Source organism: Doryrhamphus excisus, linkage group LG13 (assembly GCF_037039965.1).
Source record: "Doryrhamphus excisus strain RoL-2023G ecotype Guam linkage group LG13, RoL_Dexc_Guam_v1.1, whole genome shotgun sequence".
Classification (NCBI taxonomy): domain Eukaryota; kingdom Metazoa; phylum Chordata; class Actinopteri; order Syngnathiformes; family Syngnathidae; genus Doryrhamphus; species Doryrhamphus excisus.
Window position 1 is genome coordinate 7,334,376 of NC_136369.1, and position 25,632 is coordinate 7,360,007.

A 25,632-nucleotide genomic window follows, 5' to 3' on the forward strand; every position below is an offset into this window, starting at 1 on the left:
CCTAAAATCCCTAAACCGAGTTAGAGGTGTCACAGCCGTCCCTGCATGTGAAATGGGCACCCAGGACCAATCCCCCTGCAATCCCACTTTATACTCATCCAGAGGTCAGAGGTCCCCTTGAGCAAGGCACCAAACCTTCAATCTGACATTTGTAACTTGCCTGCATGTGTGGGCAATCTGTTACAGTAGCGTATTGTAACAACCACTTAATGTACACATTAATCACTGCAACACTCAGTCCAGGGTGTACCCAGCGTCTGCCCTGAAGTCAGCTGGGATAGGCTCCAGCATACCCCCACAACTATAGTGAGGAGAAACGGCATAGCAAATGTATGGATATAGTTTGGTAAAAAATCAGCAAGAGCCATCACTTTTTAGTGAGCCGAACCAAAAGAACCGGTTCCCTTAAAAGAGCCAACAGCATGTTGTCATGGTGACTGTCTTAAAAGTCATTGAAACTACAAAGTGTGTCTTTTGAAAAGGTTTTTATTTTTATTTTTTTTTTGTATTTTTTTTAAAGCGGCGGCACGTTGGTCGAGTGATTAGCGCGCAGACCTCACTAATAGTAGACCAGGGTTCAATTCCACCCTCGGCCATCTCTGTGTGGAGTTTGCATGTTCTCCCCGTGCATGCGTGGGTTTTCTCCGGGTACTCCGGTTTCCTCCCACATTCCAAAAACATGCTAGGTTAATTGGCGACTCCAAATTGTCCATAGGTATGAATGTGAGTGTGAATGGTTGTTTGTCTATATGTGCCCTGTGATTGGCTGGCGAAAGGAGTAGGCTGAAGATACATATAATCATGTTCATGCCACTGTCTTGTTTTCCCCTGTTATTATTATCATTGTAATATTATTATTGTTATTATCATTATTATCATTATTGTTATAATCTTTATCATTATTACCATCATTATAATCATCATTAATATTACCATTTTCATTATTGTAGTTAACGATTTTTGGATTTTTCTTTAATTATTTAATTTTACAGACTTCATTGCTTCTTGTAGAGTGATGTATCATTCTGTTATTTTCTGAAATCCGCAGTATTTGTGCTTTTATTGTCAATTTATTAGCCCACTTTTTTGTGACATTTACATATCATTTTCTGGATTGCATGTGTCTAATCTTGTGCATAAAAAAAAAAACATAACCGAAATATCCTTATCTTGTTTTCAACTTCCCTCTAATACAGTAAACACTGTCCTACATTATAACAACCTACTCATTAACTATTAATACTGAACTAATTACTTTTGAACTGTTGACATAAAACTGCTAACATCATATCCTCTCCACAGCAAAAGGACTTTTTCCCTGACCCCCCACCCACACCCCCACTCCCCCTCCCAAAAAATACTGTTCTAATTGTTAAAGCCACAAATGAGCCCCTTCACAGCTACTTTTATGGCAAATCAAGCAAAACTGAATGCAGCCAGACACGTGGGAAGTTGTTTAATATTACAGGTCAATAAAGCCTGTAAAAAAGCAAAACCAATGAAATGACACGAAGAGATATTGAAAAAATAAAAATCCTATTACAAGGAGAAACAGAGTTTGCGAACGCTAAAAATCCCACAAGTCTTTAATTGTGGATTTTGATGGCTTCCAGTGGGAAATGGTGGCCGTTATCAAAAGGCTATAAGCACTGAAGTGTTGCGGCTCTTTCCCTGGGGTTTGGCAAAAGCAGCCGACTGCACGCAACTGACAAGTTCTTTTTTATTAAAGCTCATATTGTGCAGAATGGAGCCATTTTGATTTGACTTGTAAAACAGGCCTAATTACAGTGCCTATAAGTGAGCAAGGCGCACATCTAACAGGAAGTTCCAATACAAGCCTGTGATCTCGGACACTTTTTTTTCCCTCCTCCCTCGCCTCTGCAAACACTGATTACACGAGGGATGTTAAAAGGGAATTACACCAAAACAATTTAAACATAATGTAGCAGTCATATGTATGGCGGAAGAAGGATGGACAAAGATAGAGCCGCATTAATAATACATGCTTTAATTAAGCGGCGGGTGAGCGCAAGGAGCTAGGATCAAGAGACGACGGAATGCGAGAAAATGAAAGTAGCCGTGAGAAGGCTGCCAGAAGAAATAGCATGAATGCCAAAGAAAGCAAAAGAGAGTAAAAAGGCTAAAAAGTGGAAATAAGTCTGAGATTCATAGCCAGTAAATATGCAAAGTCCTACAAAGGGGGGGGGTCTCTCATGTACATGTTGCACCCTGACTTACTTACCATCAACGTGCAGGCCAAAGAATGATGAGCTGCCTCCAGCCATGAGGAATCCTTTCCGAGGTTGTAATATTGTTTTTAGTGCGGCAATCACAATCTGATTTAAGTGCCTATTAATTCATATACAGTAAGGCTGCTGTCATATAAAGTTTTAAAGCAGGTGCTAATGCTGCATTGAGAGAAACTATGAATATATTCATGCAGCTGCAAGCTTGCCTATATTCATTTGACTTATGTTTCTATATTATGGACATGCTACAATCTGCAGGGAAAGGTTTGGTTCGGATTGCATGGTAGCGATGTTGTGAACATTTTAACAATATGTATTAAAAGTCACATTTTGGCCGGAGATGTGTGACAAACAGCATAGTCACATATATAGTATATATTTTGTGGAATTTTTTCAGTGTGGATTTATAATGTGTGAAGTGAAAAATTCAGGTAAGTATGATAGTATGATATCCTTTCATGGGACAACATTTTAAAAATGACACTGTAAAGTAGTGAGTGTACAGCAAAGGTCATTAATTAAAACTGAAGTCAGGTCTAATATGTATTTTTTTCACAGTGAATGCCCAAACTTGGGCGGCACGGTGGTCGAATGGTTAGCGTGCTAGGAGACCAGCGTTCAATTCCACCCTCGGTCATCTCTGTGTGGAGTTTGCATGTTCTTCTCGTGCATGCGTGGTTTTTCTCCGGGTACTCCGGTTTCCTCCCACATTCCAAAAACATGCTAGGTTAATTGGCGACTCCAAATTGTCCATAGGTATGAATGTGAGTGTGAATGGTTGTTTGTCTATATGTGCCCTGTGATTGGCTGGCGACCAGTCCAGTCCCAAAGACAGCTGGGATAGGCTCCAGCACCCCTGCGACCCTCGTGAGGAAAAAGTGGTAGAAAATGAATAATGAATCCCCAAACTATATTTTGCCTTAAATTGCATCAAATATATATAAATATATGAATATCACCCTATTGTTTCAATAAAAATACATTTTCCCGGCAAAAGAAATCCATCCGTTTTCTGTACCGCTTAAGGGTTGCAGGCATGCTGGAGCCTATCCCAGCTGTCTTCAGGCGAGAGGCAAGGTACACCCTGGACTGGTCGCCAGCCAATCACAGGGCACATATAGACAAACAACCATTCACACTCACATTCATACCTATGGATTATCTATGGAATTAACATGTTTTTGGAATGTGGGAGGAAACCGAAGAAATCGCACAGAGAGAAAATGCAAATTGCACCAATTTCTCTGCAAAAATATTATTAAATAATCTGTGTTCTCTTTTGACAAAAAAAGCTACAACAGTACACGTTTCATATTTTCTTGTTATTGTTGTAGTTGGCATTGGTATTTGCCTCAATTTGTCACACGGTTCCTCTTTTTGTTTACCTTTGAGTAAAGCGCAGCAGCGCTCCTTCACAACTTTCTCATCAGTGAAAGATTTTTTGTTTTGCTCCAATATCCACACATCAATAGTCAATACTCATTTGTACGTTGGTGTGCTAGAAATTCATGTGTTATGATTTTTGTAGATGTTTCACACTGGGCTCCAAACGACATTATTTTCAGTTTTTGGTGGATACTTCCCCGTCCAATTATCTGTAATCTGTAATGATTTGTTTTAATAACAATTCGATTTAGATCACGATTCGCGGGGCAATATCGGCTCATTCGAAATGATTCAGTAACTGTTTTTAGCCAAAAATTCAACCAGTGTAACTTAAATAAATACCTGGATACAGTGTAGGTGAAGTTTTCTCGTGCACCCTCTGACGGTTCCCCCGCTTTATTCAATGCTTTATTCCCTAGTATTGATTCAATTGATTGATTACCTTTTAAACTAACTATGTTAAGCGATATAATATTATATGTCATCCTCAATGGATGGATGGAACTTAAACTGAGCAGTATATTAGCGTGAGAGCGGTAACACCAAATTTTATTTCATTTTTACAATGTACCAATAAAAAAAAGGAACCGCAGGCCACATATGGCCCCTGGACCGCACTTTGAGCAAAAAAGGGGTCATTCAATGCCCCAGAATGAACTGTTTCCAAATGTGGCTTTCACTGTTTTCCAGTATGTCTGTACACTCATACGTAGTACAGTCAGCCCTCGTTAATCAAATTTCATTGGTTTCAGACCCGACCGTTGGAAGTGAATTTCCACAAAGTAGGATTCAATATTAATAAATCCAATATTCTTGTAGTTAGAGCATGGAAAATGTGTAAAATTCAATTTTTGCCATTACCAGTGGACACATGGGATCAGTGCAGGGACACAGCCACTGCTTTAAACATATGCTAACTAATTAGCCTACAATTTGTTTATTCTAAACTTAAGAAAAGGTTGCAAACAGAGTAGGCAAGAAGCACAAAGTGAAAAGCCAAAAACTTATCAATTTGACATTGAAGGGGAAGATAACTTTTTTTCACTATGTCATGTTGGATGTGCCATGGCTGACTCCAAGCAGTGTGAAGGTATGTTATGTAAGGCAGGGGTCTCAAACACACAGCTCGCGGGCCAAATGTGGCCCACAGGACACTAGTTTGAGGCCCCTGCCTTGATATGAAAGTTTAATGTTAGTGCGGCCCGCGTAAGTTTGATATGGATGCTGTATGGTATCATGTACCCAGAAAAAAATATTACGTTTGATTAATGTTCATGTTAAAGGTTAAGTAACTGTTAATAGTTATCCTCCCTATCCGTGTGGAAGTGGTATGTTTTTGGCTTTTTAAGTTTAAAGGAAATAACTTGAAGGCTACCGTTTAGGTCGCTAGCTCTCTAGTTTGCGAGTTAGCATGTGTCTCAAGACCCTGCAGTTGCGCAATATGTTGTAAATAAAAAGAGTATAAATGTGACTATAGTCGTGTTTTGTCATGTCTACAGGGCTCTAATAATGCTTTGTTCATTTTAATCTGAAAAAAATATTTGTCTACCCACCAACTATATGTGGTTTTTATAGTTTTTATTATTTGCCGTTTTATTGTTATTATTATTTTTATTTATTACTGATTGATTGGTTGTCTTTATTCTTGATTTGTTTATTTATTTTATTTCTTATTTTGTGGAGAAAAATAAAAATTAAGATATTTGAGAACAGTGGAATGTTTTATCAGAGCTTTTCTCAAAGTTCATTTTTCTGTTTTTAATAAATGCGTTTTTTTTTTTTTTTTTTTGGAAAACCTGATGCGGCCCAGCCTTGCCCAGACCCTAGCTCCAGTGGCCCCCAGGTAAATTGAGTTTGAGACCCCTGATGTAAGGTATATGTCTCAACCAGTCCAGGGTGTACCCCGCCTCTTGCCCAAAGACAGCTGGGATAGGCTCCAGCATACCCTTGTAAGGATAAGCGGATGGATGAATGCCTAGTGACCAGAATACTACACTACTTGTCTTTCAACACTTTTTGACGAATAATAGGCTAATAGTTTATTGATAAATTTTCGAAAAATTTTGAGCGAGTGAGCGAGTGATGTTGGAATGACTGTAAATGGATCGTATTAAGTGGAATTAAGACATTCTATGGCTATCTTCAGCCTAGACGTAGTATGTTGAATTGCATTGCAAAGTTTGGTGGTGATCATTAAGGAGTGGAAGTGGATCAAACCAATAAAAAGTCATTCCACACCTCCTTGGTTTGGGTGTGTTTTTCCCTTCTTTCTTTGTGAAAGAGACACAGCACACAAAGGCCTTTATTTCCGAGTCCCCTCACAGTGGACATTAACACCGGGATGCTAGTGTTGTCACAGTAAGTAATAAATTGTGGTGAACATTGATAAACTAATGCAATTACCTGCAGGGCAAGGCAGTCAGCTAATTTAAAGATACCAGGTTTGTCCGTGGGGTGGGAGGTGCCCAATAGGCCCCAAGGGGGTGAAAGATGGCGCCTTTATTACATCTGAGAGGTCAGCTTGGTAGCACTGTATTAGGATTGATCTTTTGATCCCTACCTCAAACCCCCCCCCCCTGCACACACACACACACACACACACACACACACACACTGTACATAGCCATGTCCACAGTGCGAAGGGTTAACTCTGCCAGCCAGGCAGCCTAATTGAGCGCCACACATCTCAGCCACGCAGCACAAACAGGAACCTGGAGGGTCATAACAAGCCAGCTGTGACTTATACAAGTAATAAAGCAAGCAGATATCTTAATGAGCCATTGAGCAAGCCAGAGAGGGAGGGAGGGGGGCCATTAGACCGCCTGGACCATGGGTACATATTTGTATATCTGCAATTGCCTCTCATTTGCATATGTGACTGGCTTTAAGACCACAACCTTGTCCTCGCTCAAAGGGTCATAAAACACTAAGAGCTCGTGTTCAGGAAATACCAAGTAAAAAAAAAAAGGGTGTGGTTTCTAATATTAGGACAGGCAAAATAATAAGACACCTCTCAGTATGAGTCAGTACGGGTCAAAACCACTGCAAATTACAGTCACAGTCATTTTTTATGCAACCGAGTCTCATTGTGCAGGTGTTCCTAATGTTGTTGTTGTTGTGCAGGAGAAGTTTGGTCAGGGGTGTCCAAAGTGCAGCCCAGGAGCCATATGCAGCTCGTGGATGTTTTTTATTGGCATGCAGCATGTTTAAAAAATATGATTTAACAAAAAAAAAACAGCAGAAAAAGTTGAGGAACAGTATGAGGAAAAATAATGTCATTTTAGTAGGACAAAGTTGAAAAAGAAAAAAAGAAGTTATAATATTATGAGAAACAAAGCAATGAATAAAGTTGTCATTTTTGTCAAATTTGGTTGCGGAAAAAGTTTTAATTTTGCACCTCTCAGTATGAGTCAGTACGGGTCTATACCACTGCAAATTACAGTCACGGTCATTTTTCATGCAACCGATTCTCATTGTGCAGGTGTTCCTAATGTTGTGTCTGCACGAGAAGTTTGGTCAGGGGTATCCAAAGTGCAGCCCAGGAGCCATTTGCAGCCCGTGGATGTTTTTTTATTGGCATGCAGCATGTTTAAAAAATATGATTTAAGAAAAAAAAATAGTAGAAAAAATGGAGAAATGGAAAAATAATGTCATTTTAGTAAGACAAAGTTGAAAAATATAAAAAAAAGTTGTAATATTATGTGAAACAAAGCAATGAATAAAGTTGTCATTTTTGTCAAATTTGGTTGCGGAAAAAAGTTTTAATTGTGCAACAATAAAGTCATAATTACAAGAAAAAAATTGACTGGAAGAAAGTTAAAATAGTTGGAAAATAAAAAAAACTTATTATGAAAAATAATAATTTTTGTGGCCTGGAGTTTAAATGTTCAAGATAAATTACATTATTTTTTAAGTCATAATATGGGAAATTTGGAAACAAAGATCGCAGTTCATACTAAAAATATAATTTTTCATCGATACCACAATGCAAAAATGTTTTGTGTAAAATGGCTTAAAAATTGATAAAAATTGATAATTATTTGGCATGTTTTAAGCTTCACCAATCCTGTTGCTTTTGTGTTAGTGAAAAAGGCTCAGCATCCATCCATTTTCTATAGCGCATATCCTCATTAGGGTCGTGAGTATGCTGGAGCCTATCCCAGCTGTCTTCGGCGAGAGGCGGGGTACACCCTGGACTGGTCGCCAGCCAATCACGGGGCACATATAGACAAACAACCATTCACACTCACATTCATACCTATGGACAATTTGGAGTCGACCATTAACCTAGCATGTTTTTGGAATGTTGGAGGAAGCCGGAATGTAAGCATCATACATTAAAATGTAACAAATTCAGCTCAGATGAGTTAATTAGTCAGTCATGGTTTTCAACAGCACTGATAACGCCGTTTAAATTAACGCTTTTCATTACAAATATGCTTATTGGCTGTATAGCATAATGAGATTTTTTATGTGTGTACATTAAACCGCTAATTACAGTGACCTCATCACATCAGTCTCAAACGACCTTCAAGTCACTGGTTCAATAAAGTAAAGGAATGTACATGACAGCTACATAATACATAACTACAGTAGAATCAAACCAAGAACTTCACTCATTATCTGTCATGGTGCGCTCATATTGTCTTTCATTTTTGCTTATGCAATAACAAAAGGCCTGTCACTAAACAAAAGGTCTCATCGTCAGAGGTCAAGGGTCAGACTTTAATGTGACCTCTGACACATAATTAAATTGCCATCTTTAACCTCAGTTACGAGCTGTCACAGAGCATTGGATTGCATGCTGCAAATCACTGTAGCAATCAATGAGAAGGAGGGGTGGGCGGGCCCAACTTGCGTGTTGTAGCTTGCTTGTGTCTTGTCTACACACACACACACACACACACACACACATGCACATTATCTTTAATGGAGTTGAACTGTTCAGTGATCATGTTAGTTTATGGCCTAATCACATTCACAGTGACTGCAATGAGCATGCTCAGCTCTGACAGGGAAAAGTTAAAGAAGCTTTCCCAGATTAACACTAAGGACTAATTAACCTACGCTTAATTAGCGTTAATTAGCGTTTTCTCCGGGTACTCCGGTTTCCTCCCACATTCCAAAAACATAGGTCGTCCATAGGTATGAATGTGAGTGTGAATGGTTGTTTGTCTATATGTGCCCTATGATTGGCTGGCCACCAGTCCAGGGTGTACCCCGCCTCTCGCCCGAAGACAGCTGGGATAGGCTCCAGCATGCCCGCGACCCTCATGACGATAAGCGGTATAGAAAAAGGGAGCATTCTCTGTGTTGTGACAGACAGCAGTGATACACAGCCAGGTTGCAGTATCGATCTTTTCACATTGATATCGAGCAATAGTGATACCAACATCGATATCGATATTTGGATCAATCCGTCCACCACTAATTGCAATAATTACAGTTGACAATCAACAGTAGGAATGATTTCCCAAACAAAGTCGGAAAGAGAATAAAAATGTTGTTCCGTTTCAAGAATTTTCTGGCTATGATGCCTAGTTTTCCAGTCTATACTGGACAGGAAGCCTGATTTTGAGTCTGTTCTGGTCAGGATAAATACAGGAAGTACTGTGTGTCTGCCTTGTTTGGAGACTTTTCTGCTGGATAGAAAACCTGTATTTTTCTGGGGTAAGTGAATCCTGGCCAAGTGACTGTGGTCTGCTGAGGAAAAGTGTCATTGCGACTGTCTGAACTGTTGAACAAATTAGGAAGATATGGAGTATGGAGTCCCTCAGAAAATCGTCGATTATGGATATCGCAGATCGTTCAAGGCTCTAAGATTTCAGAAAACAACAGATGGAATGATACAGCACTCTACAAGAAGCAATGAAGTCTGTAAAATTAAATAATTAAAAAAAAATAAATTAAATTAAAAATTTTAATTAAAGAAAATCTAAAAATTTTTACAACTATAATGATGAAAATGGTAATATTAATGATGATTATAATAATGGTGAGGCGGCACGGTAGACGAGTGGTTAGCGCACAGACCTCACAGCTAGGAAACCAGGGTTCAATTCCACCCTCTCTGTGTGGAGTTTGCATGTTCTCCCCGTGCATGTGTGGGTTTTCTCCGGGTACTCCGGTTTCCTCCCACATTCCAAAAACATGCTAGGTTAATTGGCAACTCCAAATTGTCCATAGGTATGAATGTGAGTGTGAATGGTTGTTTGTCTATATGTGCCCTGTGATTGGCTGGTGACCAGTCCAGGGTGTACCCCACCTAGATAGGCTTGGATAGGCTCCAGCACCCCTGCGACCCTCGTGAGGAAAAAGCGGTAGAAAATGAATGAATGAATAATAATGGTGATAATAATAACAATAATAATGGTAATAATGATAAAGATTATAACAGTGATAATAATGATAATAATATTACAATAATAATAATAACAGGGGAAAACAAGACTGTGGCATGAACATGATTATATCTTGCAAAAAGGGGTAGGCATTTATAAGCTTTTGCTTCAGCCTACTCCTTTTGGGCTCCTATTGATCAGATAGTTGAATACAAATGTAAATAATGGAAAGTTATATTTTGATTGATGTAAGGAATGCACTGTAATGTTTCATATATTTGCCCAAATAAAATAAAAAAAAAAAAGATTTCTGTGTCTTGTTTGAGTTTTGTACTACTTGGTAAGGAAAACTGCTTAAAGGTGCATACGTACTACCAAGAGTATACTGCGTAGTCTTGGTCGGGAAAAAAAAATTAATTGATGACTCCAAATTGTCCATAGGTATGAATGTGAGTGTGAATGGTTGTTTGCCCTGTGATTGGCTAAGTGGTAGAAAATGAATGAATGAATGAGCATTACTCAAAAGTAATGGAAACATTTTACAACACAGGACAATACAGAGACAGAAATATTGTAATATACTGTAAGAGTATAACTGTATACTGTAAAAGTTGTAAACATGATCTCCTTGTATGCAAAATGTCCTGATTTGTTTCAGTAATGTTACTTATGGACAAAATGTCATATATGAGCTCTGTTCTCCACCAAAGTGTGCTTTTTATAGGGTTAGTTAGTTAGTTCATATTTTTAATGACAAACCTTAACATAACCTGCACATTAGTGTGAGGTGAGGCCTTCCTCACACAAGCGGAGCCGAGAATGCGTCCCCAAAGTCACATGATACTGAATGACGATGCTGATTATGATTTAGGGGCTGCTACTTTGCTTTCAAACTGCGCCTTGCTTTGTGGCCAGGGGCCCTGCGTTGTTTAAAGGGGTATAAATACTAAATTAATCATGCTTTGGCTCCACTTGCTAGGGAGTGAAATTTGCTTATGGAAGCCCATGATCGCATCAAATATTAATGTCTTTACAGAGGGCTGGCATTGTAGCGACGGGGGCACGCCCCGTCTGTGGAGGCACTGGTGATGGGGTGGGGTGGGGGGAGGGGGGGTTCACTGTGGAAAACACCTTCTTCATATTCTTCTATGAATGACCAGTGCTTGGGTGGACAATCAATAGTTTTGGGACCTGTTTGACACTAAATGCATTCTGTTGTATTCACTCTTAATTGGGGGGACGTGGGGATGTTTTTGTGTTGTGAAAAGGCCGAGATAATATTCAAATGAATGTGAATAAATGCACTGGAAAATGTGTTATTTTATGCATTCCCCCAGTTGCTGCATATCCATATCAGCGTCATTATCAAGTCCCTACAGGCTTCAATAAACAAACTTTATGGGCAAATAACAAGTTTGAACAAAGGAATTCTTTTTAGTTAACTTTTAGTTAACTTACTTCTTCTGTTCTGAACTACAGTTTAAAAAAGCAGTGACAAATAACTGCTGCATTACATCAAGTTTTCAAGATTTGGTGTAAAAATTCTTTGTGGTGATGGAATTCAATGAATGTGTATAAATATGTAATACAATGGAACCTTGGTTAGCATGTGTTTTGGTTAAAGTCAAATATTGACACCACAATTTTGCCTTGGATTGTGTGCATTCTACGGTTAGCTTAGAATATGATACATTTTGTCGTGTTCAAATTTCAATTAATAGTAGTAATTTTGGGGTCACAGAGGGTGCTGGAGCCTATCCCAGCTGTCTTTGGGCGAGAGGCGGGGTACACCCTGGACTGGTCGCCAGCCAATCACAGGGCACATATAGACAAACAACCATTCACACTCACATTCATACCTATGGACAATTTGGAGTTAACCTAGCATGTTTTTGTGGAAAAATCACAATAGGTGCCCTTTAGCAACATCATCTTCGTATTTATTCGCCAGGATGAAACTTCATGTTGACTTGGACTTCCCATGCATCCTGGCAAGATCGACCATACGGATAATATGGATCTTGGCATTTTGCTATGACTTCTTTCTTGAATTCAATAACGTTTCTCACCTTCTTTCTCAAATTGCTGGGCCAACTTTCTTTGGCCCCATTAGCCATTAGTCACAATCAATAAAAAAAATGCAAACAGTGAATGAAATGAAAGCCCTTAGACTGATACACTTAATGATTCCAGTGTCATTAAGAAAATGACGCTTAAATAAACACTTTCAAAGCCATATTTTGCACATTCATTGAGCTCCCCTGACAAATAAAAGTGCACCTTGCACACATTCCTGCAAGCAAAACAGCACCACAAATGATGCTCGTGTTGTGTCCTTTGCCACGTACACATGGAGGTTTGGTAATGCTGCAGTAGGTAAACGAGAAAACGGGAGGGGGGCCTTTAACACGCCCTCACTGAGACGGAACGCTAAGGGAAGCTACTCTAGTTGGTAGCATGAAAAGCTTAAATGATGAAGAGCCAAAATTGTACAAGAGCAAATCGGATTCGTCACAATTATCTCCACAAGCCCGACAGACACCGAGGGTGGCCCCGGTACGCTTGAAGGGCTCTATGCTGATTGGGTTATTTGTCCTCTCCTAGCCCAATCTGAAGAATTGTGGGAGCTCAGACCGTAAGGGGTGTCTCTGTGGGTGCTCATACCTCACACACATACCAAAGTCTGGTTCAGCAGAAGCCTAAAGGTAATACTGCCTCAAAAACAAAGACCAAATAAAACCACCAACATTTCATGTGACCTTCCTATGAACTGTTTTTTTAAATTTTCAACGAGGCCATAATCCTGCTGTTTACTGTGTTTAATCGGGTTTTTACAATTTGGCTGGCGACTAGTCTAAGGCAGTGGTTCCCAAACTTTCTACAGTTGCTAACCCCTTCAGACATTTGACCTGAAACCATGTACCCCACTCCTCCTGTATACAAAACATCAACCCTTTTCTGTTAAGTAACTTCCAATCAACTAACCAATCATGAAATAATGACGGTAGGTTTTCTTCTTGTCACTTTTCCCAATAATACTGTTTAAAATGCCCCAGGTGCTCTAATATTGTTTTTATACTGTAACATTCCTTCTTATTATTCAATAATACTTAATACGTATACTTATTATTTTTTTCATAAGTCTTACATGTTCTTTCTGCTTCTTAAGTCTGTTGAATTTCCTGTATAGGTTGTTCTTCTTCTTACAAGTTTTGTTAAGTCCTTTTGTCATCCATGGCTGAGGCATTCAGGCGCACTCGTTAGCATTTTTATTGACGTCCCCCACTTTGAGAACCTGGGACTTGAACCTAAAATGTATAAACTTTAATGGTGAACTGAATTTGAGCTTCTCTAATTTTAAATGCAAATGTTAAATACTAGTTGCACAGTGGACAAGTGGTCAGCACGCAGGCCTCACAGCTAGGAGACCCGAGTTCAATTCCACCCTCAGCCATCTATGTGAGGAGTTTGCATGTTCTCCCCGTGCATGTGTCTGGTTTCCTCCCACATTCCAAAAACATGCTAGGTTAATTGGCGACTCCAAATTGTCCATAGGTATGAATGAAAGTGTCAATGGTTGTTTGTCTATATGTGTCCTGTGATTGGCTGGCGACCAGTCCAGGGTGTACCCCGCCGCTCACCCGAAGACAGCTGGGATAGGCTCCAGCACCCCCTTGACCTTCAAGGACAAGCAGTAGAAAATGAATGTTAAATACTTAACACACCACTTGCTGTTCTTTAACATAACAGTTGTGCATGTCACTTTTTGAGTCACCTTACTTTGAGTTCCCTTCAGTGAAAAAATAAATCCTACTTATGTCCAAGAGTCGTCTGTATAAAACTATGGTTTAGATACGCAGTATGTAATTTTTATGGGTACTACATATAATTCTCAGATTAAGGAAATGGCCTCAGTGTCCTTGTGTGAGGGTGTTTTCAAAATGTCATCCAGCATCACTCCATCACCCAGCAGATGAAGTGTAAAAATATATATTTATTATTCTATTCACAGTGCAAAACAGCGATCATAAGAGTTGAGCCTTCTCAGTTCTTCTGATGGTTAACAGCACCTGCAAAAACAATAGAAATAAAATATTATGAAATGATATAGTCAAGTCAGGCTGTTAGTGTGAATATAGTGTAGAAATCTTTTAAATATCTGACAGTTCTTACCTTTGGTGTAGATTCAGTGACATATGACAAGTTACTTTACCAAGCAACAAAGAACTGTTTAGAAAGTTTGCCCTTTAAGTGAATATGAAGGATTTTTTTGGTTTGTTTTTTGAAATGGTCAATTACAACTTTTAAAAAGTGAACTTTTTCTCACTGCCATACTTTTTTTCACCAACCCTTTCCTTGGCAGCGTTTTCTGACCATTTCAATTCTTTATTTGTTTTTTTTACACAATTGAAAATTGAAGCCAACTGAGAAACTAAGCTTTCGTACAAATAATTTCAAACCAGACATAAAATATTTACATATGAGCATTTAACCAATCAATGTAATACTATTCTGAATGAGCTTTACGGCCTGTCATTTAGTTCAATGGTAACACAGAATTTGTTTTCTCCAACTAGCTGTCACAAACTATGAATTCTATGATCGAATTAACCCCCCCAAAAAAGAAAAAAAACTACATTAAGAGCATAAAAAAAACAAACAAAAAAAAACATTGTTGCATCTGGAATACATCTTAAAATCAATCAAAGTCACATGTTTCTTCAGCCGGTTACATATTTGACAAGTCAAGCCATGGTTCCGTTAGATTTTTGAACTGGCATTATAATAAATAAACAGCTGGAATCTGGTCATCATCCACTTGTGTTCAACATGAGGACAATCTTCATCTACGCCAGGAGCGAGGCTCGTTGTCATCCTCTTCCTCGTCATCATCCTGCAGCAAGGCATCGTCACTCAGTGATTCTTCTGGATACTGGATAGAAGAGGAGAACCAGACAATACATTCTATCAGGTATATCTACGCATATCCATTGATATTCAATTTCAGAAATGTTAAATCCTTCTTAGCTGTGATCGTCTTGGTTCCTATGAGTCTATGAAGGTGTACCTAATGAAGTGTAAATTCACTGTGGGGACACTGATAACAGTTGTAGTGAGGATAATCTGAGCATTGTTGTGCAACAATTCCCTCTTGAGTTCTATGTAGGTATTACATCCTGTCAACTGATGCCCCTCCAGTGCTTGGCATGAAATAACAATAATGTTGAAAGAAAGTGTCAAAAATTGGCACAAACCTCCTCCTCATCTGGTTCTGCCTCATTGGCATCAGAAGAATTAAGTGTCATGGCAGGTTTGTGCCACGCCAGGTGTAAATTCTGGTTGTTCAACTTGAGGCCATGAAGGGCCGCCTGTAGTTGCACAAAACAAAGTGAAGAAGATTAAACAGTGGAAATATTCATACATATTTACATATCTGGCGACTGGGCATACCCATTTTATTGTTAGTGGGCAACTCACCTGCTCTGCCTCTGCTCTTGTCCTGTATGTGATGATTGCAGACAGGCCGTCGTCATACATCTGGCAGTCTTCTATTTCTCCAAATTGCTTCAAAATTGTCAACATGAATCATGTCACTTCATAAACATCAATCATGTCTGATGAATTATCGCTTATAAGCACCACCTGGTATTGCAATTACCAACTACGTAACAAATTGGTTATTAATTGTAAACACATGGAATAAATTATGCCTGATCTCTAGTTATCACCAGATTTTCAGAATAACGGCGGTGTGGTAAGAAGAGATTGTGCGGTACAAATTAATGTTAGGCACTAATAGTTAAACTTTATAGTAGCATGTGTGTTTATAGTACATGTGCTCAAAATGATTCAACCCTCATTTACCTCGTCATAATCCATTTTTTTCTATTTATAAACTTTCAGCATGTTGCTATATTGTTGCTACTATTATTTACAAGGAAGTTGTAAAAATTCAGAGTGTGACTGTAAATGCTTGTTTGAAACCAATATTTGCAGTGGAGACTGTGTGCATTTTCCAAACAATGTAGGTATAAGCAGACTTACAGCAAAGTGAGGTAGGAGATCTACCCTCTCAATATCAGAAAATCCAGAGATCTGAAGAGCTCGTGGTCGATGATCCACAACTGCATGGAGTGGAACACCCCTTCCCCGTCCTCTGGAACCCCGTCCTCGGGCTCTTGAAGTGCCACGACCTCGAGTTGGAACGGCACGGCCCCGGCCTGGTGACAGCAGTCCTCTTTTAGCGGCCTATACGGTAGCACAGAAGGGGGGCAATTGAAAGCACAAATATTACACATTGGCGTCATTTAACACAGTGGTTCCCACTGTGGGGTACACCAAATGTTGTATTGGATATGTGAATAAAAATGAAAAAAAAAATTCCATATACTACATCTTAGTCCCATTTATTCTATTTTTTACTGAATAGCATTTGTATTGTATTTCCATTGTACCTTTTATCTGTACATGCACAATTGCATCATTGTCCAGGAAAATGTGTTGTAAAAGTTTGATAATCTCCTGCAGGCCCTATGAAATCCTGTTTTTTTTCAAAATTCCATTATTTCCCATTTAACTTTTGTTTTTTTAAGCACCTTTTCTTTAACCGGCATAGCGTGTGACCTTTTTCGCTTAGTGAATAAGATGCTCATTAATGAAATGCCAAAATCCTTATATTTATGTAATACACCAATGGACAATTATTCCCACTAATTGAGAAATGAACCTGGCTAACTTTTCCAATGGAATGCCAGACTCTGTATACATTGCTACAAAATCAACAAACTATAATGCCCGTGCTTGTAATTAAGATGTCACAAATGCAATTCCATAATAAGATACAGTATGTTTTATGACATGCTTATTTTGTTGACAATTAGACATGGGGCAAACAGCGCTCTTATTTTGAAGGACGAAAGAGTGTTCTTGTGTTCCGTGTGTGCAGAGAATGTCTGTTGATAACACGAGCTAGGTGAAAAAACAAGCATGCTTCTTGTATTTTTTTCATGAACAATGAAGTAAGTTTGATTATTATATTGTGCATCAAAAGTGTTCAATCTTGAAGACTTCATTTATATTGTTCTCTAAATGAGACGTGGTCTTTTTCCATGGTGCTGTAACTAGTGAACTTTCTAAGCTATATGAGCTTCAGTAAGTAATAATGTCTTTCTGGAGGCCACTTTGTTCGGTGGTCCTTGAACGCAACATAGTTGTGATGTGTGACACATATGGAGACTTGTGTAAGACTTTCACAGATGCTGCAAAGACAGATGTGTTAATTGGAGTTTATGTTTTATAAGTGTGCAGTAGAAAGGGGACTACTGGTCAATTAACTGACAAAGTTTAAGAACATTGAATCTAAAACAAGCGCAAGAGTGCCCCCAAGTGGCTAGTCACGCTGTAGCAGAGTTTAAGCTAAAGGCAGTTATATTGATGGTGGAATAAAATACCTCTATTTGCAGCTGGGTATACTTGAGCTTCAATAAAGCAGTATCCTCCCCAGCTTGAGTCTTCTTGTAGAGGTCCAGCTCTGCATCAAGCAGTTCTTTCTGAGCCTGGTAGGAGAAAATAAACATCCCATCATGTTTCACTTTTCTCTTTCGACATTACTTAAAGACTGCATAAGCTAAAAATCAAATACAATTCATGAATAATGTTGGTATTTACTTGGGCCTTGCTCTTGGCGGCAAGCAGCAGATTGCTGCTGCTTGAGATGCTTTTTATCTCTTCTTGTAGTTTTGTGATGCTCTTGGTTAACATGCCCAACGTTTCCATGATCTTGGCTTTATCCTCTGCTTTCATTGCTTTGTTCTTCTCAAGTTTGGCTATTAGGAGCTGCAGACATCAGGGGCACACATGAAGACATTCAATAGGGGGGACACAATGAACAATCCAACTATCATGTTTCTGAAATGCTCAATTCAGTAAATGTGGCATCGACATTGTCATGGACTTGTCACTAATATGAAGCTGATTTTTTAAAATTCCAAACTCAGATTTTCTTTTTAATCACTATTTACTGGTTTTCCTCATGTCTGCTTACCTTTTGTGTTTCAATGTGCTTCTCTAGGATTTCCTGCTTCTTCTTCCTTACATCTTGTTGTAATTTTAGGGCTTCCTGTGAAATTAATCATGGGAAATCAAATCAAATCCAGTTTTTACTGACATAAAATCAACATGTATTGTATTGACGACTACAATGTACAGTACACTACTGGACACCCGTATTTTCTCATTCATTTCCAAATACGAGTGGATGAAATTATACAGCCTAGCTTGGTGGAGAGGTTTGTAAATCACGGTTTCATCTACACTGACAAAAACACAACACAATTAATCAAGACGTAAGGTTTATTTTCAGCCCATGATGAGGTATCTAGTGTTGTGTTTTCAAATTGACTTGCTTGCGGCATAATATCATCCCGATATTACTTTGTATATGCTGGTGTGGGTGGTTTTGAGTGAACCACTCCCATGAATGTTATTGCCATATCTCCTCTCACCTTCTTCTTCTTTAGGGCATCCTCTGTGGTTTTCTGGACAGCTTTCATGGCCGCAGGATTGTATACAGTCTTGGAGAGGCCCGCAGAGGTTGAAAATACCTGTAATGGTGTAAAATGTAGACGACCTTTATACAATGCATAGGAGGAGACTACGATGACATGAAGGCTTTACTGGGGGAGACTTGCCTTCTCCACCGGAGGAACTGGTTTGGTTGAGAAACCCAAACGCTCCTTCACTGATGCTTTGGCAGGATTCTGTATCAGTATAGGCCAAGATGTTAATACAAATATTCCATATACTGTAGACTTTGACTCGCAGCAGCCACACACACACACCTGAGCGGCCACATTGGAGTCCTGTGAAGGCTCAGAGTTTGCAGTGAGAAGAGGCCCAAGGCGATATTTGACAGACTGCTTCAGCAAGGTTTCTGAGGGCTGCTGAGTGTTAAAAAGATTTAAATAAACAATAGCTGCATTTTTTTTTAAAACACACATTTTGAGGGTTCCCATGGCTGCATATGTTGGAAGAGATGTTCCAGCTTTTGCTGTACTGGAGCCACCATTTGAAATGCGACATGAATTTGTAAAGAATAGAAAAGTTTACATGACCCATAATAAAGAATGCCTAGTGCTTAATACAGGTACTGACAAGTGGGTAGCTTGGGGTAGGTTGAAAATTGGCCTCACCGTGATGGGCTGTGGCTGCAACTGCTGTGGGTGAAACTGTCCGTGACCCATCCCATCACCTCCGTTCTCACGAAACCAATGCACCCGAATGAAGCGGTTGTTGAGGACAGCCTCTGTGCTTTGTATGGCCCGCTTGGCCTCAGCTGGTGATGCAAACTGGATCAGCGCACCCTCTGGGTCATTCTGGTATGCCACCTTCAAAGAGACAATATTTTACAAATCAAAAAATGTCACTTATTGGGGCATTGTGCAGATCTCCATGCCTAGGTCATTTCAAACAATCCTGTATTGTACCCAAAACCAATACAGATCATGTCAAGTGCATAAAGAACTCAACAGTAATCACAAACAATGTGGCATAAATTCAGGACAGATCAGGTTATCACCCCTTTAGCTGATCCAGTAAATTTGGGCCGTATTGGACTAATACCAACACAAAGTATCGGCTCTGACCACATCTAGTACAGAAGTATACTTATTTCCCCACATGGTAGTTTAACTTCTGGTCAGGCATCTAACTCAGCCTTGCTGATTATATAGTAGCTCACAAGTGGTCATCATCATGGACAGATTCATCATGCGCCTTCCATAAGTCCACAAACAACTCATAATATAATACACCAACAAAACAAATTATTTCCAGTTAAAGTCTGACCAACCTGAAGGTTGACGATGGTTCCAAACTTGCTGAAATGTTCATTGAGTTGGCTAATGTTGTTGAGATCGGAGGGAATTTGCCGAACCAGCAACTTTGTATTTGCAGAGTTGAACGGGCCTCTTCTGTTGTACCCCAGGTGATTGGGCTTGTTATAATTAGGTCTGACCAAAGAAAAACAAATTGAGACAATGACATTCATATTTCCTCTAACACTTAACAAAAGTATATGACTAATTCTAACACACTAGTCAATTATGTCTTACTTGTCGAGCCAAGGCTTCTTGTGCACAATGCTCCCATCATGTGAACCAATTGGTCTCTTCCTGAGGCCAGAATCCATAACAATTCTCATGCTGTTTGCAACCTTGTCTGGGGAAGGATAAAGATGAGCAGGTCATTTCTAGATCTACAGTTGATTCAACCATTAAACGGGAAGGGACATTCACAAGTAAGAAGTCAAGTATTTTATTGTGAAACTAGACAACTAATGAGTGTGGGAGTATAGAAATACGAATGTACTAAAAAAACAATATTACTGCATGTGCATGCATTACAAATAACTTTGCATGTAGTCAGCCACGGCATTCCATTCCAGTGATCCCATTCCATGTGGAAGCTTTTTGCTTCTTTAGCTTTCTTCCACACAGTTTGAAAAACCTTAAGTTTACAACAAACAAATTGGAGGCTAACTAGTTAGCTTTGTAGCTTGCTATATGCGATGAGTGGCAGCCATCTCTCATGTCCCTGCGGTGATCCATTATTGAATTCAAGGAAACTCATTGCCACATCATGTCTTTGGGCTTTGGGAACAGTCGTCAGTATTCGATTAAGGTAAACATAACATCAAATGTCCATTTATCCTTTTTATTCTTCATTTATATGTATGTATTTGTATGCATTTGAAATCGTTTTCTGCATGTCAAACTATAATTGTAAAACTATAAAAAGATGTTTTGTGTACACATTTTTGAGTTTTCTGGGAAGGATTCATTGGATTTATACTAGTTCTTATGGGGATAAATTAATTCAGTTAGCATTCATTTTGGTTGGAGTCAGACCTTCGGGAACAAATTAATGACGGTAAACGAGGTTCCACTGTATTTAGAAAATCAATACAAGTTTTCTATGCTTTAACAACAAAAATATCCAGTTCATTAAATATAATAATAAATAATGCGATAAACGAGGGACGACTGCATATCATCAAAGACATCTTCATAAACATGACTGAACAGTACATGCTAAATACCAGGTCTACCTCTCGGTGGCTGATCCTCATCAGCCATTGTGAGGCCAATCAGGTTGGGCCTCTGGGCATTGACACGATGGCGGTACATTGGCCTGGAGCTGATGGTGATGCTGGGAGATTCTGGATTGTACACGTCACTCTCATAAGTAGCTGGTGAATAAAGAAGACATATTCACTACTCAATATGCTGAATGATGGCAATATACATAACAAAAACTAGTAATTATCAGATGTCTGAATGTCGAATGTTTATCTATAATTTATTGAAGTACTTTATTTGTACAAAAGTTGTGATTCCATTTTACTAAATAATTATACTTTGGCATGCCAAAATCTTTGTTGTGACAATCACAGCCCTTCCAATTTCCCAGAATGCCCAAGACTCTGAATTCAGTCATGTCACACTAACCTGAGGGGAAAAGTGGTTCAGACATTTGAGACACCGAAGAGCGCATCCCTGACGTGACAATGGTGGGAACAGCGCTTGTAATGGAATTGGGAGGAGCATCCATTCCTGATGGTTGAAGTGGTGGAAGAGGAGGAGGTGGTCCTGAAAATAGAGAGAAAAGTAAATATCTAAAACTGACTTTAATTAAATAATTATATAGTGAACATGTTTTCATTAAGTCTCAGCAAAACCCGAGGCAGTCTGCGTCACTTATCGTAGGACACTCAGGCAGGGCAAATATTCACTATGGCCACATACAAACTCAGCATCTTCTTACAATGTTTGGCAGATGAATGCGAATAACATTCCATTGCATTCCATTGAAATTATTTGCTACAACTGTGTAAGTGTGCATTGTGTGTTGCAAAAAGACATGAAATAGAGTGCAAACTTGGTGCATGTAATTAATTAGTTCCAGAAGATCCAAAATGCATCTTATTTTTACACTTTATAAAATTGGATTAAACCCATTAAACCCACATACGGCGGCCTGCGGGACGTATGTTTGACACCCCTGTGTTAATCCAATTAATCAGTTCCAGAAAGCCCAAAATTTTAACACAAAACATGTTTACATGCAGAAAACTAATAAAATTGCATATAAATACAAATAAATGATGAATGAAAGGTATAGAGCAACATTTAACTTAACTTTTACCTACATTGAAGATGTGATTGACTGTTCCCAAAGACACAAAATGGCAGCGACAACGCCTTCCTCTTCAACACCACATTCCTGTTTTGCCATGAGTTGTTTCTTGAATTCAATCGTGTTTGTCACCTTAACAACCCACAATGGATTTAAAAAAATGAAAGTGCCAGAAACACTATTCGTATTATTCATTCATTTTCTACCGCTTGTCCTCACGAGGGTTTGGGGTGCTGGAGCCTATCCCAGTCATCTTCGGGCGAGAGGCGGGGTACACTCATGACACAACAGGAAGGAATGTGTTGTTATTGTGTGTAGCTGCTCTATAGCAGACCACAGCTCAATACAAAGGGTTGAAAAATGAGCATAATAGGTCCCTTTAACTTGCAAGTACAATACCCATAAAAGTAAGTGAGTTCAATTCTACTTAAGTAGTAAGAGCAAATTCTGCTGCTTCTGCTTGTGCATTCTCTAATTGCAAAAAATGTCTCAGTTCCTACCAGCAACCGGCGGAAGGCTTGGTGGGAGAGCCCCTGGTGTGGGCACAGGAGGTCCCAAATTCACAGGTGGGGGGTTCAAGAGAGGTGGAGGTGGAAGACCTGGAGGGGGCGGGGGATCCACACCAGGGATGGGTGGAGGTTGGAAGGGCAGCATATTGGGCAGGCTGACATCCTCCACAACAACTGGGTCACTTCCATGGTCAAAAGGGCACATGTCTCCTCTCATGCAGAAGCCCTTTTCTGGAGGACAGAAAATGGCACACGATTACTTTCAAAAGTCTATAAGATCCACTTTTAATTGACTCTCCTCACCATCATAATCACGGCACCGTTTTCTTTGCTGAGGAGGAGGAGGCCCCCTAAAAGGGCCATGATCCACAGGGTGATCTGGGTGGAAATCTGACCAGCTCTCGGTTGTGTTGTTGCTGTGATGAGTTGGAGCTATGACTGTGATGGTGCTGCTCAGTGTCGGCACAGGGAAATGTGAAGTGGTTGCAGTGGAAACCAGAACAGCTGGGGTGTACCCATCAGCACCTTCCAACCTGTCTGCTCGATCATGATCATACTTTAACTTCCCAGAATCTCTTTCTGGAAATGGACAAGAAAGAAACAAGAACTATAGTGAAGTGTGTGTGTGTGTGGAGGCATACTTGAGGAGAATATGCCAGTTCATCATCTATTTTCTTCAGCAATCAGCATCTTACCTCTACTCCTACTTCGAGAGCGAGTTCTACTCTGAGAGGGACTCATGCTTCTGTCTCTGTCACGGTCTCTATCCCGCTCTCTGTCCCTGTCCCTATCCCTGTCCCGAGTACGATCCTTGCTCCAACTCCGGCTTCGGCTACGACTGTAACTACGACTGCGGCCCCTCCTCCGATTATAGCGATCGCGGTAAGAGTCCCTTCTTGGTGGGTTGCGGTCATAATCCCTTTTTCTGGAACGGTCTTCCCTCTTACGGTCGTCTCCTCTCCTAAGAATTTGAATCAGAAAATGAATGACGGGCAGTTCAGGATGATCCAAATATGTCTTGTATTGATGAGATTGCACAAGGGAGAATAGGTTTACATACCTGCCATCTCTATTATAGCGGGAACTTGATGGTGGAGGGCTATTCACTCGTCGAGAAAACTTTTTGTCACGTTCCTCTTCTCGATTTGTCTGAACAGAGAACACAGGAAGTATAACTCTCAGGAGCCCATGAGGTTGTATCTGCAGTCTTTACCGCTGTAACACAGTCCCTTCTAATTTGTGCCGAAAGTGCAGTGCAGACTACAAACTGCATACAAGTTTTTAAATGGTGTAAACTGGTCAAGTAAAACCAGACTTGGTAATATTCACAGTGATATTGTCATTGTACTTATTTCTATGTGCTTTTGAGGCAGAACGAAAAGCATCCACTTTAAAAGCGAAAGCAAAGCAGGCAATGAAACATGATACCACTTTCCCATTAATCCAATCAAAACAGTACAGGCAGTTCGTAGAGGGTTATGTAAGCCAATACTGCCACAAGTACCCAACTGACTTATAGATGCACATCATCGCTTTGAAATTCCTACACAGGCCTGACACCTCAGTGTTATATTCACCTTTGTTGAGGTGGACAAAAACATTTTTGGTTGGAAAGGAACACATTACATGTGTGCATAGTCAATTGTAACTGCCTGAGACCTCTCTTAGCGTTGAAGGTAAATAATTATTAAGTACATGAGTTTTTGAGAACATTAAAAATATATATTTTTATTAAAGAAGTTATCAGAAGGATTCATTTACACATTAGTTTTTTACGGTCAAAAAATATATTTTAGGTTTTATGACCGATTTTTAGACCCAATGTGTTCATTCACTTTGTCAAAATGAAAAATATGAAACCAACTGAGACAAGAAACAGTTTAAGGACTTCCACTTGGTGCTGTTACAAACGTAGGATGGAATTAATCTATAGAGGAAACTGTTTTTTTTAATTTACAAATCTTACCTCATCATTTTTCTGTTCATCTTTCTCCACCTTCACCAGAGTAGGCAATTGTTCTGTCTGGGGCAGATAGCTTTTGTTGTTCACAGCTTCAAACAGCTTGTCCACAAATTGCTGGGTCTCTGGAAGGGCATCAATACGAATAAAACACTTTGCAGATCAGACTCGAATAAGGAATGGTTACTACGAGATTGCTAGGTACCTTTCTGAAGAAACACGTCCAACTGATCAATACACAAGGCTTTTAGTTCTTTTTCAGTTTTGTCCTTCTTCACCAGGGCAACAACATACTTGGCGAGGGCTGAGGGGTCTGCTTCGCAGCTACAACGGATACCCAAGAGGAAGGCAGACATTTTATTAAATGGATAATAACTTAAAGTCATTCATACATTATGGTGAAGTAATAGTTGTGCTACTCCGTCTAATTCATACAGAGCTTAAAATACAGTGAGTAGCATTGTAGCTAACAGCTACTAGTCTACTTACATGGGCTCGAGCGTTTCAGACAGCCATGTTTTCAAAGCATCCAGATTTTCAATTATCATTTTAGATCCAGCCGAAAATTTCTTTCCACCACAGCCAGAGTTGACACTACCCTGATAGACTATATTTACACGACTAGAAAAATAGCAGACATTCGCTTAAGTAAGTAGCCACTTTAGTCTTTAGTTCTCGCTAAGGTGCCACACGCGCCGTTAGCTTGAACTTAGCGGCAACTACGCTGGCTAAGTTAGCACAGGTTCCAGGCCTTAAACGTGTTCTCGATCTCTGCTAATGTAATTGTTATGGAGGCAGGTCTCGGATGCGTCTATGTTGACCCTTCAAAGCAATTCGACAGTATATTCTAATAAAAATGAACGAGTTAAAATGTAGGTGAATGCACGCTAAACTTATCACTTTATTGACGCCCCTTGCTAGCTAACGTGCCAACCTGACTATTTACTTCCGCTTGTGCTCTCGTCGACAACTATCGCGAGACTACCTTTAAC

The 25,632-nt window shown here is 39.6% G+C and overlaps 1 protein-coding gene across 2 annotated transcripts; it reads right to left on the reverse strand.

The window, feature by feature from the left end:
- Positions 1–14,447: 14,447 nt before the first annotated feature.
- On the reverse strand, positions 14,448–25,615 carry rbm26 (RNA binding motif protein 26). Of its 2 annotated transcripts, none has more exons than XM_058089648.2 (22): positions 25,130–25,615; positions 24,846–24,964; positions 24,647–24,765; positions 23,741–23,829; positions 23,376–23,641; positions 22,984–23,259; positions 22,672–22,911; positions 21,484–21,624; positions 21,084–21,224; positions 20,089–20,194; positions 19,827–19,986; positions 19,168–19,362; positions 18,817–18,915; positions 18,667–18,735; positions 18,481–18,579; positions 18,021–18,095; positions 17,645–17,812; positions 17,428–17,532; positions 16,022–16,225; positions 15,455–15,541; positions 15,232–15,345; positions 14,448–14,909 (listed from the first exon to the last, which is right to left on the reverse strand). In XM_058089648.2, the coding sequence occupies exons 1-22, from the start codon at positions 25,186–25,188 to the stop codon at positions 14,820–14,822; spliced, it is 3,021 nt and encodes a 1,006-aa protein (XP_057945631.2). In that variant the 5' UTR covers positions 25,189–25,615; the 3' UTR covers positions 14,448–14,819. The 2 variants fall into 2 exon arrangements, with proteins under 2 accessions (XP_057945631.2, XP_057945630.2); XM_058089647.2 differs by having other exon boundaries at positions 18,817–18,918.
- Between the last annotated feature and the right edge of the window lie 17 nt (positions 25,616–25,632).